This window comes from Catharus ustulatus, chromosome 11 (genome assembly GCF_009819885.2).
Source record: "Catharus ustulatus isolate bCatUst1 chromosome 11, bCatUst1.pri.v2, whole genome shotgun sequence".
In the NCBI taxonomy this organism is placed as follows: Eukaryota; Metazoa; Chordata; class Aves; order Passeriformes; family Turdidae; genus Catharus; species Catharus ustulatus.
The window spans coordinates 19,829,135-19,847,139 of NC_046231.1; the positions used below are offsets into that span (position 1 = coordinate 19,829,135).

Consider the following 18,005-nt stretch of genomic DNA (forward strand, 5'->3'; position numbering starts at 1 on the left):
TCAGATTCACACCCAGGGCTACTCCAAAGGCTGGGAATAAAGCAGCCTAATAAATTTATTAGAGCAAAAAGACTTGAGGAGTGGCAGGAGAGGAGCACAGGTGACAGCACAGCCACACTCACTCCCTGTTCCCCAAGCAAAGCAGGCACATTCCTGGCCCTGTTTTCCATTTTTAGGAGCCTGTCAGAAATGGCACTCCCTCTCCACGCAGATGTCGAGAAATTAGAGGGAATTCAGAGAGAGGCAGGAAAAAAAATGATTAAAGGAGATGGAGGGCCTGATTTTGGAGGGAAAAGAAATCAGCAGAGTTATAAATAACCCTGCCTGCACCGGGGTGGGAGCAGGAATTTTTGAAAGTGCCTGGATAGCTGGGATAAGGGGAAAAAAGGGGCAAAGCAAGCTCTGGAGGATGCTCTCAGAGAAGCTGTAAATCCTGAGTGATGGGATGAAATGCCATCCAAAAAAAAACCTTTGGGGAATCATCAGTGAGTGCAGGGACAGTTGTTGAGCCAGAAGGGAAAAAAAGTGCCCTGATCCAAATGTGTGAAGGGATGGTGGAGGCGGCCCCAGAGCCGAACCCCCCTCTGCTCCCAGTATTTATTTACATCCAGCATTTTACGCAAAACCTGGGGGTGGGCGTGGAAATGTTCTTTTTTTTTTTTTTTTTTTTTTCTCTTCATCCCCAAAGCAAACGGGTTTGGTTAAAAAAAAAAACACCAAACCAGCTTTAAATTCAACCCTGGAGGCTCGTGGGAGAGGCTGCTGGGATGGGGTGGGAAATGGGATGGAGAGACCCTGGGGGGAACAAATCCCACAAATCCCAATTCTGAATTTCCTGCGTGATTTCCAGGCTGAGGAGCAGCTCATGGAGGTGTTGGAAAATCCCCCATTCCCCAAGCAGCTCCTTCCTCACAGCCAAAGGGGTTTGGAGAGGAATATCCCTGCAGTGGGGGAAATGGGGGGTGTTCCATGGGGAAATGGAGAGTTTTCCATGACAGCACTCCTGATGAGGTGCTGGAGGAAATGTGAGGTTTTCTATAGGAAAATGTGAGGTATTCCATTGGGAAATGTGAGATTTTCCATTGGGAAATGTGGGGCTTTCTGTAGGGAAATGTGGGGTTTTCCATGAGGAAATGTGAGGTTTTCCATGGGGAAATGGGAGGTTTTCCATGGCAGCACCACCTGATGGGGTGCTGGGGGAAATGTGAAATTTTCCATTGGGAAATGTGGGATTTTCCATTGGGAAATGTGAGGTTTTCCATGAGGAAATTTGGGGTTTTCCATGGGGAAATGTGAGATTTTCCATGGGGGAATGGGGGGTTTTCCATGGCAGCATCACCTGATGGGGTGCTGGAGGAAATGTGAGGTTTTCCATAGGGAAATGTGAAGTGTTCCATTGGGAAATGCGAGATTTTCCATTGGGAAATGTGGGGTGTTCCATTGGGAAATGTGGGGTGTTCCATTGGGAAATGCGAGATTTTCCATTGGGAAATGTGGGGCTTTCTGTAGGGAAATGTGGGGTTTTCCATGGGGAAATGTGAGGTTTCCTTTGGGAAATGTGGGGTTTTCCATTGGAAAATGTGGGGTTTTCCATGGCAGCACCACCTGATGGGGTGCTGGAGGAAATGTGGGGTTTTCCATAGGGAAATGTGAGATTTTCCATGGGAAATTGGGGTGCTCCTGGCAGTCAGGAGCTCTCTGATGGGTGCTGGAGGAAATGTGAGATTTTCCATGGGGAAATGTGATGTGTTCCATGTGGAAATGGGGTGCCCCAGGCAGTCAGGAGCTCTCTGATGGGTGCTGGAGGAAATGTGAGGTGTTCCATGTGGAAATGGGGTGCCCCAGGCAGTCAGGAGCTCTCTGATGGGTGCTCTGTGTGTGTGTGTGTGTTCCTGCAGGACCTCTCACTCCAGGGCCAAGGCGGAGGCGGCCGTGACGGCGGCACAGAAAGCGCAGGAGGAGGCGCGGATCGCCAGGATCACTGCCAAAGAGTTCTCACCTTCCTTCCAGCACAGGGAGAACGGTCAGTCCCAGAGCCCTGGCACACCCCAAACCCCCCAAACCTCCCCTGAGCGCTGATTTTTGGGAGATTTAGGCTCTCAGTACCCAACAACTCCACCTTGTTCAGTGCTTTTTTCCTGGGATTTCCTCTTTCCCCCCAATTTTTAGTTCCTAGCCCTTGATGGTTGCACAGAAAGAGCCCAACAAGGGCTCTGGATGCAAACACAGATGACCCCAGAGGTCACCACTGACTTCACACCCATGGTTTGTGCAATTCCTGATTTCTCTGGAAAGTTTGGACCCAGTGGGACATGACCCTTCCCTCAGCTGTGCACTGGGAAAATCCACATTTGAGGCTTGCCTGGTGGCAAATTCCTTCTTTCTTTCTTTTTCTTTCTTTCTTTCCTTTCTTTCTTTCTTTCTTTCTTTCTTTCTTTCTTTCTTTCTTTCTTTCTTTCTTTCTTTCTTTCTTTCTTTCTTTCTTTCTTTCTTTCTTTCTTTCTTTCTTTCTTTCTTTCTTTCTTTCTTTCTTTCTTCTTTCTTTCTTTCTTTCTTTCTTTTCTTTTCTTTTCTTTCTTTCTTTCTTCCTTCCTTCCTTCCTTCCTTCCTTCCTTCCTTCCTTCCTTTCCTTCCCTCATTTTCACATTCCTTGTTGCTTTATCATTTTTTGCTCAGTAAAGGTTTGGGGAGCGGGGTCTGCAGCCGGGTGGGAGTGGGGAGCTCCGGGTGCCCCCAGCATTAATTAACACCTTAATTAATGTGTGCCGGGCTTTCCTGAGAAGTTTTCCTCGGGAGGCGGCTGTGGCTGCCCTGCCCAGCCCAGCTCCCAGCCAGGATTGCTCACTCGCTGTCACCGCTCCAGGGGATGCTGCCGGTGACTCAGGGCTGCTCCCGAGCTCGGGGACAAGGGACAGCGGCTGTGCTGGCCCCGCCTGGCCCGGCTGGCCCCGCCGAGCTGCGGGGGCTCAGCACCACGAACTGCCGGGTCTGGGGGATGCTGCAGCCCGAGCGGGGCACAGCCCGAACCGGGGACACATCCCAGCCGGGGTACATCACATCCCGAGCTGGGACACATCCCGAGTCAGGGCACATCCCGAGTCAGGGCACATCCCGAGTCAGGACAAATCCCGAGTCAGGGGCATATCCCGAGCCAGGGCACATCCCGAACCGGCGGCGCTCCGAGCAGTTCCTGCATCCCCGCACCTCCTGCATCCCCAACATCCCTGCATCCCTGCACCTCCTGCATTTCCTCCATCCCCTCCATCCCCTCCATCCCTGCATCCCCCGCACCTCCTGCATCTCCTGTATCCCCAACATCTCCTGCATCTCCTGCATCCCCTGCATCCCTGAATCCCTGCGCCTCCTGCATCCCCTGCATCCCCATTATCTCCTGCATCTCCTGCATCCCTGCATCCCCTCCGTCCCCTGCATCCCCTGCATCTCCTCCATCCCTGCATCTCCAGCATCCCTGCATCCCCAACATCCCCTGCATCCCTGCATCCCCAGCCTGCTGAGGAGGCTCAGCCTCGTTCCAAACCCTCTCCTCCCTCCTCCTGCCCAGACCCAGCCTGTCCACGGCAGATCTGAGCTCTCTGGCAGGGCTGCAGCTCCCAGGGGCTTCTCCAGCCCTGAGCTGTTCCTCATCTCCATTTCCTCCTGCCACGAGACTTTGCTGGTTTAAATCACCTCTTGGAAAGATATTTTTAGGTAATACATTTTTTACTACCTCCCAGCCAGGGCTCTTGACTCGTGCTGGGGTTTGTGTGGCTGGAGCTCTGTCTGGGGGGTGTGTGAGCCACCAGAGGGGAAGGGAGGAAAGGTGGTTCCACTTAGAGCACATTAAAAAAACAAACACAGCGTCCCAGATGTGCCCGGCAAGCTGGCAGTGTCCCCGGGCAGACGATGGGTGTGTCACCCACAGAGCCCAGGCTGGGAGCAGGGCACGGGGACAGCTGGCACCACTGTGCTGGCATTGCAGGGCTCTGAGTGCCCTCCTTCCACAGGATCATGGGTGCTGGGTGTGCCCTCCTTCCACAGGGTCGTGGGTGATGGATTTGTCTCCCATATTCAGAATTGTGGGTGCTGGATGTGCACCCTATATTCAGAATTGTGGGTTCTGGATGTGTGCCTTACATTCAGATTTGTGGGTGCTGGGTGTGCCCCCCATAGTCAGAATTGTGGGTGCTGGATGTACCCTCCTTCCACAGGATCGTGGGTGCTGGATTTGTCTCCCATATTCAGAATTATGAGTGCTGGATGTTCCCCTCATATTAAGAATTGTGGGTACTGGATGTGCCCACTCTTTCAGGATTGTGGGCACTGGATTTGTCACCCTCATAGAGAATTGTGGGTGCTGGATGTACCCCCTGTATTCAGATTTGTGGGTGCTGGATGTATTCTCCTTTCACAGGATCGTGAGTGCTGGATGTGTTTCCCATATTCAGATTTGTGGGTGCTGGATTTGTCACCCTTGTACAGAATTGTGGCTTCTGGCTGTGCCCCCCATATTCAGAATTGTGGGTGCTGGATTTGTCACCCTGTACAGGATTATGGGTTCTAGATGTTCCTGTCATATTCAGAATTGTGGGTATTGGATGTGCCCTCCTTCCACAGGATCATGGGTGCTGGATGTGCACTCTATTTCAAGATTGAGGGTGCTGGATGTGTTCCCCTTATTCAGAATTGTGGGTGCTGGATGTACCCACCATATTCAGAATTATGGGTGCTGGATTTGTCTCTCTTCTACAGGATTGTGAGTGCTGGATGTGCCCCCTTGTTCAGAATGGTGGATGCTGGATTTGTCACCCTGTACAGGATTATAGGTTCTAGATGTTCCTGTCATGTTCAGAATTGTGGTTTCTGGCTGTGCCCCCCCATATTCAGATTTGTGGGTGCTGGATTTGTCACCCTGTGCAGGATTATGGGTGCTGGATGTTCCTGTCATATTCAGCATTGTGGGTGCTGGATGTTCCCCCCACATTCAGATTTGTGGTTTCTGGCTGTGCCCCTTGCAGGGTCCCCAGTGCCACCCACAGTGCTGCAGTGGGGGCTGAGTGTCACCCACCCCTGGGTGCTGAGTGCCACCCACCCCTGGGTGCTGCCTGTGCTCCCTTTCCAGGGGATCCTTTGGGATGCTGGGTGCTGGCTGTGCTCCTGGCAGGGAGGTGGGTGTGGGTACCACCCACCTGGCACAGGGAGTGCTCACAGGGGTTTCTGGGTGCTGTGGGCATCCCTGGAAGGTAAAAACCAAAAAATCCCTGTTTTGTATCCCATGGTTTCCATCCCCACCAGCCACAGGGAGCTCCAGGTGCCCATCCTGGGTGTTCATCCCAATTCCTGGATGTGCCCAAGGGTTGGGTGGTGCTGGGGAACCGAGCCCCCTGTGACAGCAGCACCCCAGAGCAGAGCCCAGAGCTGGGCACGGCTCCCAAACCCCAAATGTGCCTCAGCAGGGCTCCCCAGGTTTGGCTCTGAGGCCTCAGAGGTCTCCATGCTGCTGGGAATGCAGGTTTGGGGCTCTGCATCCTCCTTGGCTCTCTCACAACCATTCTTCCAGGAACACCACGTGCCCCAGCACTAATTTTAGCTCTGGCTAATTGTTGCACATCCTCGGGTGCCCAAAGCGGCCCCGGTGCATCCATGGAGGGGGAAACGGCTCCATCCCTGCAGGCTGGGGGGCTGGGGGGCAGCCAGCCCCAAAATCCCCCCAGAACCTCAATCCTGTTCCTACCAGAGCCCCAAAATCCCCCCCAGCACCTCCAGTCCTGCTCCTGCCAGAGCCCCAAAATCCCCCCAGCACCTCAATCCTGCTCCTCCTAGAGCCCCAAAATCCCCCCAGCACCTCCAGTCCTGCTCCTGCCAGAGCCCCAGCCCCAAAATCCCCCCAGAACCTCAATCCTGCTCCTCCCAGAGCCCCAAAATCCCCCCAGCACCTCCAGTCCTGCTCCTGCCAGAGCCCCAAAATCCCCCCAGAACCTCAGTCCTGCTCCTCCCAGAGCCTCAGCATCTCCAGTCCTGCTCCTCCCAGAGCTCCAGCCCCAAAATCCCCCCAGCACCCCCAGTTCTGCTCCTCCCAGAGTCCCCCAAGATCTCCAGTCCTGCTCCTCCCAGAGCCCCAGCCCCAAAATCCTTCTAGCACCTCCAGTCCTGCTCCCAGCAGAGCCCCAGCCCTGCAGGAATTCGGCCATGGAGAGGCAGATGGGTGCAGGGCTGGCTGGGGAAGGTTTGGGATGAGGGGATTTGATAATCTCTGCCCTGGGGTGGCTGTGGGGAGCATCACTGACATTTCTTGTCCCCTCTGTGGGGAACAGGAGCAGTGGGTGTAGCCAGGCTGGCTGTGGGGCTGGAGATCAGCTCTGGAGGCCCTGGGAAGTTTGCAAATTCCTGAACTCCAATAAAATCCCTGAACTGGGGAAGATGAAGCCCAAAACCCAGGGAGGGATGCACCAAACCTTGGGTGAGCCCGTTCCCACAGGAATTCCAGCTCTCTCACATGAAATCATTCATTCCCTCTGTGCCTCAGCTTCCCATTTGGGATCTTGGAAGGTGGCTGGGACAGGAAGGACTGGGAAACAGCCCCAAAGAATAAGTGTTTTATCCCAGAGACAGATATTCTGCAGGAAATCAGAGGGGTGAACTCCACCTTTCTCCTCCTCAGCGATCCCCCACAATACCAGGATTGCTCAGGGGCCCTGGATAAACCCCAGGAGATTCAGTCTCCCACATACAAACAGGGAAAACGATGTGAGTGTTGTCCCAAAACCTTGAGTCATTAGGAGACCATTTCCCATTCATTGCTTGGGTAGATTTCCAAGCAGCTTTTTTACAATTTCCCTCCCTCAGTGGGGATTCCAGCATTCCCTGTGTGTATCCCAACCCTGGCAGGGCTGAAGGCACATCCCAGCAGCTCCCCAAAAAGCTTCAAGAGGGAAAATTACTCAGCAGAAGCAGAGAGGGCCGAGCAGGCTCATCACTTTTAAATGATGCCATGAAAATCGAGCTCTCCCTTCTCCAGACTCGTTTCTTGTCTCGCCATAGCAATCACAATTAGATGCATTTCAGGGGCATTAGGCACTTAATATATTTATCAAATTATTCACCTAATTTAGCATGGCTTTAGCTGGGAATGACTGGAGAGGGGGAAAAGAGAATTAACCACTATTAGCTCGCTTGAAATCATTTGGTGTTTCATCAGTGATGAGCAAGTTGGAGTTTTTGTTCCCTGTTCCTCCAGCAGAAGAATTCAGCCCCTCCTGAAGTGCCATCCCAGGGTGACACTGGCTGGGAAGTTGTGGAGTTGAAGGAATGAGGATCCTGCAGGGGGATGAGGAGGATGAGGGGTGCTGGCCTGAACACAGCCCTGTCCTTGCATGCTGTGCTGGGGCTGGGCAGGGACAGATCCACATCCTGCTGGGGACAGATCCATGTCCTGCTGGGCAGGGACACAGCCACGTCCTGCTGGGCTCTGTGGGGCAGCAGAGCTCTGGGACAGAACTCCTGGGTGTCAGCTTTGTGGGGTTTTTCCTGCACACCTGCCCAGATGTGGCCATTTCCCTCCTGCACCTGGCAGATACAAACTGAGGTGGTTCCCATCCAGGAGGGGTGTGAGAGGTAGTGGTGTGGGGTGATCCCAGTGACACCCATCATACCCAGAGTGATCCCAGTGGCCCCCAGAGTGATCCCAGTGCCACCCAGGGTGATCCCAATGTCACACATCATACCCAGAGTGATCCCAGGGTGATCCCAATGTCACCCATCATACCCAGAGTGATCCCAGTGACACCCAGGGTGACCCCAGTGTCACTCAGCACACACAAACCCAGAGCACAGTGCCACCAGCCACATCACAGATTTCCCTTCCTGTGCTTCCAGACTGGGAACTGGTAGGAAATGTGGTCAGAGGGATGCCAAAAAACAGCAGAACCTTCTCCCAGCAGCTCTGCATCCACCTGTCTGGGGTTGGAAAACCTTTCCTGTGTTCCTGTGGCTCAGGGCAGGGCTGCTGTCACAGCTGTGACACTGCTGTCCCAGTGCTGTCCCAGTGCTGTCCCAATCCCACCCCAGTGCTCCCCACCACCCAACCCTCCTCTCCCTCTTCTGCACCACAAAAAAAAACCCCGTGGGGGCAAAAATAATCCTCTGGGTTCCCTCTGTCCCTCCCAAACCCATGGGGACAGAAACAATCCTTTCTCTCTCTCTGTCCCTTCCAAACCCATGGGGGCAGAAACAATCCTTTCTCTCTCTCTGTCCCTTCCAAACCCATGGGGGCAGAAACAATCCACTTCCCTCTGTCCCTTCCAAACCCATGGGGACAGGAATAATCCTCTGGGTTCCCTCTGTCCCTTCCAAACCTGTGGGTATAGGAATGATCCTCTGGGTTCCGTCTCTCCCTTCCAAACCCATGGGGACAGCAATAATCCTCTGGGTTCCTTCTGTCCCTTCCAAACCCATGGGGACAGAAACAATCCACTTCCCTCTGTCCCTTCCAAACCCATGGGGACAGGAATAATCCTCTGGGTTCCCTCTGTCCCTCCCAAACCCGTGGAGGCAGAAACAATCATATCTCTCTCTCTCTGTCCCTTCCAAACCCATGGGGACAGGAATGATCCTTTCTCTTCCCTCTGTCCCTCCCAAACCCATGGGGACAGGAATAATCCACTTCCCTCTCTCCCTCCTAAACCCACGGGGACAGAAACAATCATCTCTCTCTCTCTGTCCCTCCCAAACCCATGAGGACAGGAATAATCCTCTCTCTTCCCTCTGTCCCTTCTCTCCTCCCCACGACCGCCCCGAAGGGCTGGAATGCCAGCGGCCCAAGCGGCAGAACTCGAGCGATGACATCGAGGTGCTGTCCACGGGGACCCCCCTGCAGCAAGAGAGCCCCGAGCTGTACCGCAAAGGCACCACCCCGTCGGACCTGACCCCCGAGGACAGCCCTCTGCAGAGCTTCCCTGCCAGCCCCTGCTCCACGCCGCCCCTCGGGCCCTCCTGCCGCAACAAGAGCGCTCACTTCTCCCGCCAGCTGTCGGTGGATGAAGAGAGGGGCGGCGAGATCCAGATGTTGCTGGAGGGGCGCGGCGGGGATTACCTGCGCCCCAACAGCTGGAGCGAAGAGAAGGGCGGCGGGGGCCGCGCTGCCAGGAGCGGGATGCGCGGCGGGCAGGGCTCCGCTGCTGTCCCCGAAGAGTACAGAGCCCGCAGCGGAGGGGGACACAAACATTCGGCCTCCAACCACAAGCCGAGAGAGAGGTGGACAGATTCCCCAGCCGCGGTTTCATGGACTTCCCACCACAGGTCTCACAACCACAGCTCAGGGAGCTCCAAGCTGCTTGAGCTGGATGAGGAGAAGATGAGTAATTACGAGATGGAGATGAAGCCCCTCATGAGGATGGATTCTTATATGCAAGAGATTCACACCCAAAAAAGACACTACGGCAAAGGGGGAGGCTGCAGGAGCGGGGCTGACGAGCACCGTGGGGAAGAGCGGGGCTTCGGGGTTCAGAGACTGAGGTCTAAGTCCCAGAACAAAGAGAATTTCAGGCCAGCTTCCTCTGCCGAGCCCACGGTGCAGAAACTGGAAAACCTGAGATTCGGGGACAAAGCTGAACCTCGGCTACTGAGGTGGGACTTAACCTTCTCCCCGCCACAGAAATCTTTACCTGTTGCACTAGAATCTGAAGAGGACAGTGGGGATGCGCTCAAATCCAGTACGGTGAGTGCAGGGCTGGGCTGGGGGATCCTGCTGGGAGGGACATCTGGAAAATGGGAATTATCCCCTCTCCTCCCTTCTGCCATCCTGCTGGATGTTGGTGTGGGGTATTCTCTGAAATGGGAATTATCCCCTCTCCTCCCTTCTCCCACCCTGCTGGATGTTGGTGTGGAGTGTTCCCTGAAATGGGAATTATCCCCTCTCCTCCCTTCTCCCACCCTGCTGGATGTTGGTGTGGGATGTTCCCTGCAGGATTTGCCCTGAGCAGCAAGCTGGGGTTTTGCTGGGCCAGCAATAAAATCTCATTATTGCTGGGAATTTGTGCAGCAGGCAAGGCACTGGTGATGCATCCTTGGGTTATGGTCCAGGACAAGTCCTTGTGGGACATCCCACCCCAGGCTCATCATTTTGGGGGAAACAAGGATATTGTGGCCATGAAGTGGCTGCTGGGAAGGGCTGGAGGTGCTGAGGAGAGAAGACAGAGTGATCTCAGAAGCTGCTGCAAAGTGGAAGGGAAGAATCTGTTCTCCACGAACAGAATTAATGGGCTTAAAGTCAAGGAGGGTGAGCCATTAACCATCACTAATGAGGAATTAATTGCCTGGGGAGGAGGGGGTCTGAGGTTGGACATCACCAGCTCAGGCAGGACCTGGACAGAGCTGAACCTCTTCGGGCTGGGTTTAGGGTTTTTGCAGTCCTGTTTTTTTGAGGATTTCTGGATTTCCCATTAGAAGCTCCCTCCCTTGCTGTCCCCGTTGGTTTGGCAGTGACAGCAGAGGTGCTGGGGTCTGCTGGGAGCACTGGGGGAGCCACCACTGCCCCAAAGTGCCCCTTGCTGAGTCAGTGCCAGACACAGCAGGGCTGGAGATGTCCCATGAGGATCCCCCAGACCTACCCAGGAGAAATGGCAAACCTGTCACGCTCAGGAGGTGACATTTCAACAGAAAGGAGCTAAATCTCCCTGTCAGGGGAGCACAGGATGGTGCCTGGTCACGAAACTGAAATGAATTTGTCAGTCAGGCCGAAAATTCAGGCGAGAGGCATCGAGGTGGGCGAGGTGTGGTGACATTTGTGACATTTGCCACGGCTGCAGCATCCCTGCTCCTCCTGCATCTGCCAGCAGCGCCGAGGGGGAGAGGAGGGAGCACAGGGCTGCACAAGGATGGATCTGCCCCATCTCCTGTCCTGATAAATCCCCCCAGAGCAGCCCTGGGGTGCACAAGGATGGATCTGCCCCATCTCCCCTGCTGATAAATCCCCCCAGAGCAGCGTGGGGTGCACAGGGATGGATCTGCCCCATCTCCTGTCCTGATAAATCCCCCCCAGAGCAGCCCTGGGGTGCACAAGGATGGATCTGCCCCATCTCCCCTGCTGATAAATCCCCCCAGAGCAGCCCTGGGGTGCACAAGGATGGATCTGCCCCATTTTTCCTGCTGATAAATCCCTCCAGAGCAGCGTGGGGTGCACAAGGATGGATCTGCCCCATCTCCCCTGCTGATAAATCCCCCCAGAGCAGCCTGGGGTGCACAGGGATGGATCTGCCCCATTTTCCCTGCTGATAAATCTCCCCCAGCAGCCCTGGGGCTCTCACCTCCCCATCCCTGGGCTCAGGCTCAGCAGCTCCCACCCAGCACCGAGGGTGAGCTGAGCATGGGGGCTCCACAGGACACATCCTGCAGCTCTGGAAAAACAGAGCCACGCAGGCTGGCCTTGCCTGGATGCCTGGGAAGCACTGGAGACATGACAGGCAGCATTAGGAGCCTGACAGGCTGGCACAGAGGAAGAGCAGCAGCAGTAATTGCACAGACACCAGCCCTGGGAAGGCTGTGGCACACGCAGATGTTCCAGCACCTTTGACAACACAACCTGGGACACTCAGGGCCCACAGGAGGGATGAAAGCAGTGTTTCTCCTCGCTGAGAGCCACGTGCTTTAGGGGAGATCAGTGGCACAAGCAGCCCTGGGCTGTGTCCCCACCCAGCCCATCAGATGTGCTCCCACCTCGGAGCTGTCACAGTGAACCTCCCAAAGGGCCACCAACACATTCCTGACCATCCCCAGGGAGCCCTGGCACCAAGGAAGGGCCCAGGCTGCATGGAGAAGTGCATGGAAAAGCCATCAGGATGCACATCCTACTTTGGAAGTGCTGGAGCTGTGGAGCAGCATGTTCAGTTTTCTCACATTCATAACCGAGGGTGGAACAGATGGCGAAGGTTTGGGAGGAAGCTAATGTAATACAGAGGAAGAGATAATATGTGGATTTAAATAACCCACAATGCCAGCAACAATTTGTTCTAGCAGGAATTGCAGGGTGCTAGCAGGGTTCAGTTCCAGTGGCCTGGCAGGGAGGGGGTGGCTGGACAGGAGCAGGGAAGGTGTGGGGGGGAATGGGGGGATCTGTGCTCCAACCTCCTGCCCAAACTGTGACCTCACCTGCACCTGCCAGCAGGAGCATTTCAGACTTCAGGGAGTGTGGTGAATCCCTGGGGAAGAGGAGGGGAAGGCTGAAGGGGGAAGGATTTATCCCACAGACCCCACATCCATCCCCATGTGCTCAGCAGATTCCCACCCTGCAAACCCCCCCGATCCTGCTCGAGCTCCACAGCAATCCAAGGCTCCTCAATCCCCCCCAAAAAACCCAATTTCCCATCTGGGCCTGAAATCCTCCTTCCCTGTGGCCTGGCAGGGTGTGAGCTCCAGGGCAAAGCAGCTGTGGGCAGATGTGAGACCCACCCTGCTGCAGGCTGCTCAGTGCCTCTGCCCTGGATCCCAGCACACAGCTGGAGCTGCTCCCTCAGAGGAGGGGCTCCAAGGGCAGCTCCCACCTCCCACCAGCTGGGCTCCCTCAGAAAGGTGCTGCCAGCGAGCAGGAAGGATGCTCAGAGCTATTTTTGCCTTACTGAGGTATCCCTGAGCAGAAGCCAGGTCACCCTCCCAGCTTAGCTTGTTTTAAAAATAATCTGCCCTAAACCAGCTCTGCACAAGCCATCCATGAGCCAGGGGTTGGCTCTGAGCTGGAGTGCCAGCTCCAACTTCCAGAGCAGCACACCTCTGGAACAGGCTGGGGGTGCAGGTTGGACCAAAACTCACTCAGAAAAATCTCTGCTCTCCATTCCTGCCTGAAAAACAAACTGGGAGCCACGGGGCTTTGAATGCAAATGTGCACAGGCAGGGAAGCAGCCTGCACAGAGGAGTCAGATGTACAGGTTGCTGCAGGAACTTTTCTGCCCCTTTTCCCCAGTCCTTTAAAAGAATCTCCCAGAACCCAGCCCCTTTGTTGGGGCTGCACATCAGGAATTGAGAAATCCTCCCATAAAATCCTCCCTCATTTCTCAAGGCCACAGCTCAATAACTGATGAAATTCAGCGCTGCTTGGTGCTGGCTCTTGGGGGATTTGGGGGTCACTGAGCCACACAAATGCTTTAAAATGACATTCAAGGCCACCTGATCTCTCTGAGGCTCTGAGGGCAGTGACCCCAGCACCCCCAGGACAAACTCACAGCCACTGTCAGCGTTGGGGCAGAGGAAAGCAGGAGCCCCGTGCCGGGAGTGTCGGTGCTGTGGCATTAAGGGATTTACAGGAACGTCACCATCCTGCCCAGCCTTAAAGGCCACGAGGCACAAAAGCTGTGCCTGGATGCTTCACAGCCTCCTGCAGCCTCTGAGGAGAACTAAAACAGGAATAGAAAAAAGGAATTTGTTGGGAGACTGGAAAGGGAAAGAAGTTTTCTAAAATACCAGCGACCCTTTTAGCCCATCACAGGGTTGGGGAGAAAAAAAGGGAATGGTAGGGAGAGAAAAAGGGAATGGCTGGGGAGAGAAAAAGGGAATGGCTGGGGAGAAAAAGAAGGAATGGCTGGGGAGAAAAAAAGGGAATGGCTGGGGAGAAAAAGAAGGGATTGGATCTGCTTTCCTGCAGGTGCTGAACATCTGGCACTGCTGGCAGGGCCCCAGGGAAGGGCTGGGGCTCAGGCACCACCGGAGTCTGATTCATCATTTAGGACATTTGATGTCCTCATTTAGCAGCGGTGCTCACCCAACACTTCCTCGTGGGCTCGCTGAGAGCACCCTGGGGATGGCAGGAGGCTCCTCAAGGTGCTCCGTGTCCCAGCGCATCCCCGGGGATGCAGCCCAGCCACCCCTGAGCGCGATGCCCGAACACAAATCCCACCCCAAACGCAAAAATTCCCAGGGAAAGAACAACGAGAGAGGCTGGGAAGGCATCTCCCGGCGGGGGTGGCGGGGAGGGATCCCGGCAGCGCATCCTCCCCATCCATCCATCCCTCCCATCGCTCCGATTTGCCAGCAGGATTTTGCTCGGGCTGTCGCTGGGGAGAGGCAGCAGCAGGCAGCCAATCTGCAGAGAGCGGGGATGTGCGGATGGAGGGATGGAGCCGGGCTCGGCACTGCCCCTAATTCCTGAATGCCAGGTGGGGATGGATTTCCATTCCTTTGTAAAGGAAGTAGATGGATTTCCATTCCTTTTTCAAGGAAGTAGATGGATTTCCATTCCTTTTTCAAGGAAGTTTGGCTCCTTAAAGGTCCTCCGGGATGTTTTCTCCGCATTCCCTGTTCCCATTTGGGGGGAAAAAGGACCTGGGGGTTGTTTGGTATTTACCCCCACTACCATCAAACCCTGTGATTTATCCCTGTGTCATTCCAGCTTCAGGTTTTCCTGTTATTTTGTAAATTTTTTTTCTCCCCTGTGCCATTCCAGCTTCAGTTTTTCCTGTTATTTTTTTTTCAATTTTTTTTTTTTGCTCCCCTGTGCCATTCCAGCTTCAGGTTTTCCTGTTAATTTTTTTATTTTTTTGCTCCCCTGTGCCATTCCAGCTTCAGTTTTTCCTGTTATTTTTTAAATTTTTTTTGCTCCCCTGTGCCATTCCAGCTTCAGGTTTTCCTGTTAATTTTTTTTTCTCCCCTGTGCCATTCCAGCTTCAGGTTTTCCTGTTAATTTTTTAATTTTTTTGTTCCCCTGTGCCATTCCAGCTTCAGGTTTTCCTGTTAATTTTTTTTTCTCCCCTGTGCCATTCCAGCTTCAGTTTTTCCTGTTATTTTTTAAATTTTTTTTTTTGCTCCCCTGTGCCATTCCAGCTTCAGGTTTTCCTGTTATTTTTTTTTCTCCCCTGTGCCATTCCAGCTTCAGGTTTTCCTGTTAATTTTTTTATTTTTTTGCTCCCCTGTGCCATTCCAGCTTCAGTTTTTCCTGTTATTTTTTAAATTTTTTTTGCTCTCTGTGCCATTCCAGCTTCAGTTTTTCCTGTTATTTTTTAAATTTTTTTTTTGCTCCCCTGTGCCATTCCAGCTTCAGTTTTTCCTGTTAATTTTTTTATTTTTTTGCTCCCCTGTGCCATTCCAGCTCCAGTTTTTCCTGTTAATTTTTTTATTTTTTTGCTTCCCTGTGCCATTCCAGCTTCAGGTTTTCCCGTTAATTTTTTTATTTTTTTGCTCCCCTGTGCCATTCCAGCTTCAGTTTTCCCGTTAATTTTTTTATTTTTTTGCTCCCCTGTGCCATTCCAGCTTCAGGTTTTCTTGTTAATTTTTTTATTTTTTTGCTCCCCTGTGCCATTCCAGCTTCAGGTTTTCCTGTTATTTTTTTTTAATTTTTTTTTTGCTCCCCTGTGCCATTCCAGCTTCAGTTTTTCCTGTTAATTTTTTAATTTTTTTGCTCCCCTGTGCCATTCCAGCTTCAGGTTTTCCTGTTATTTTTTTTTAATTTTTTTTTTGCTCCCCTGTGCCATTCCAGCTTCAGTTTTTCCTGTTAATTTTTTAATTTTTTTGCTCCCCTGTGGCATTCCAGCTTCAGTTTTTCCTGTTATTTTGTAAATTTTTTTTTGCTCCCCTGTGCCATTCCAGCTTCAGGTTTTCCTGTTATTATTTTAATTTTTTTTGCTCCCTGTGCCATTCCAGCTTCACGTTTTCCCGTTAATTTTTTTTTCTCGTTGGGAGCATCCCCAGGTGTCCCTACACAATCATCCCTGGGTTTTCCTGATTCCTCTCATCTCAGGCAAAGAGATTCCCCTCAGTCCCAGGTGGCAGCTGCGTGTCCAGACAAACAGGAATCATCATTTGATGGGAACAAGGAGGAAGAGGAATCCTGTCACCACCACAGCTCAGGAATGAGGCAGGGCTGAGCATCACTGCAGGGCTTGTCTCTCCTTAAGACAAATAATAACCACAAACTGTTCCTCCTCTAATCCCTTTCGTGTTCAGACAACCTGAGGTAAATAATCTCCAGAGAGAAATGGGATGTTAACTCGACAGGGTCCTTTTCAAAGCCTTTTCATCCCGAGGGCTTTGATGTACCTGGAGCACCTCCCTGCCTCTGCTCCTGTCACCTGCACTGGGGGTTGAGCCCAATTCCAGCTCTTAGCTTGGAAAATTTGGGGCTGAACACCAGCTTTGGACTGCATTAGAACCAAATTTTGCTGGTTTTAGGAGAAACATCTTAAAATTAGAGCTCAAAGATTCCTAAAAAAAGCCCGGCAGAGATCAGCACCTGGAAGCTGAGGATTGAACCAGGGTGACAAACCAGTTCTTTAAGAGGCTAAAGGATCTCTAAGAGGATAAATCCTCATTTTTTAAGCTTTTTCTCCCCCAGCAGCAGGTTTTTCCATCCCACCCAACTCACTTTCACTCACACAAGCACTTTTAGCATCTCCTGGGCCCCTTCCTGGAGCTGCTGCAATCCGCTGGAGAAAGCCAAGTGAATCCCTGATGTTTCCTTTGCTAAATGCTTCTTAACCATTCCACAGAGCGTGTTCCTGGCAATGATGTGACAATTCAGCACAAATGTCACCAAGCTGCTAAGTTTGCAGCCCTTTCTGCAGTGCTGAGGCTGGAAAATGGTGCATATCTTTTTTTTTTTTAGTTTTTTTTTTTTTGCTGATCCAAGTCCTTAGTAATTACACTTAATAGATCCCAGAGGGATTCCTAGGTAACCTGCACTCTGGTTTCCATGGCAGAGAGGCAGAGCTTGTACCCTGTGATAACAGATAATAATGGATTGCTAATGCTTAAATTAATTATGCCACAATTGCATTTGTAAAGCAGCTGTCCGTCGTATTCCCAGGAAAACTCTGGAGTTGCTACACAACAGTTCCAGGATCAAAACAAACAAGGCAGAGGGGCAGGAATTACTCTCCAGCTACAATTGCTGTTATTCTCCTGTGCCATAACCATTCCTATTTCAGAGTTTAGGTTTAGGTCTAAGTTTCTGTTCTTTAAGCTTGGAAGCAAAGCTCAAAAATCCTTGGAGATGGGAGCTGTTGGTAGGGAAGGATCCTCTTGCCCAGCTGATATTGGTGTAGATTCCCATCCTTGGCAGATGTTTTCCTTCTCCTGTGAAGGACTCTAGGGATCTTATTGTTAAAAAATTAAAATAGGGCTTCAGGAGATGGCTGCTCATGGCAGGGGGTTGGGATGAGAGGATCCTGAACCACCCAAACCATTCCTTGATTCCACAGCAATGGAAAAAGATGAGATCAGACCCCGGGGGCTGTGTCTCCTCTTTCCAAAGGCTCCTGTTGGAGGTTGGAACACACTGGGGAGGGTTTAGAAACCCTGGGTTTAAAGCACAGGTTCTGTGCTGCAGCAGAAGGGAGCTCAGTGCCCTGCAGCCAGGCTGGGCTCAGCAAAGCCTCATCCCAAAGCTCAGCTCCAGCACTGATCCCTCTCCTGGCCAGGCAGAGCAGGAGAGGTGCTCAGAGCTGTCCCATCTGCCAGGGGAAGGACAAACACTCCCTCTGAGCAGAGACCTCAAAGACAGAAATCAGGCAAACTGAGCACTGAGGAGTGCAGCAGGATCTGTAATTGGAGCTAAAACAGAAATTTTGGAGGGGCAAAGCTGCTCAGAACAGGGAGCTGTGAAAAGGAAGCAGAATTTGTGATCAGCTGGATCTGAGCAGTTTGGTTTGAAGAGTTCCCAACCCCTCCCTGGTGATTCTGGCTGGGAAATGTGGAAGATCCTGAGCCTGCAGTGGCAAAGGAAGGATTTTCTGAGCAGGGCAGGGATGCAAACAGCTCCAGCCTGAGCCAGGGGCTGAGCAGGACAGGAATCCAGGAGCAGGGGTGGGATCCCCCCACTTTTCCAGCTCAGGGCCCAGCTTTGATGCTCTGTAGAACCATGGGATTGTTTAGGCTGGAAAAAGCTCTGGAATTGAGTCCAACCATCCCCAGCACTGCCAGGACACCTCTGCTCCGTGTCCCCAAGTGCCACACCCACACAGCTCCAGCCATGGGGACTCCACCACTGCCCTGGGTGAGGAATTATTCCCAAATATCCAACGTAGAATTAT

At 52.7% G+C, this 18,005-nt stretch overlaps 1 protein-coding gene across 1 annotated transcript in view; it reads left to right on the plus strand.

Annotated features, from left to right (window-relative positions):
• The window catches only part of JPH3 (junctophilin 3), a 53,098-nt gene that overhangs the window by 31,398 nt on the left and 3,695 nt on the right, over positions 1-18,005 (plus strand). The window contains exons 3-4 of the mRNA XM_033069405.2: positions 1,899-2,023; positions 8,796-9,712. Coding sequence (XP_032925296.1) covers positions 1,899-2,023; positions 8,796-9,712 — 1,042 coding nt within the window. The remainder of the gene's footprint in view (positions 1-1,898; positions 2,024-8,795; positions 9,713-18,005) is intronic.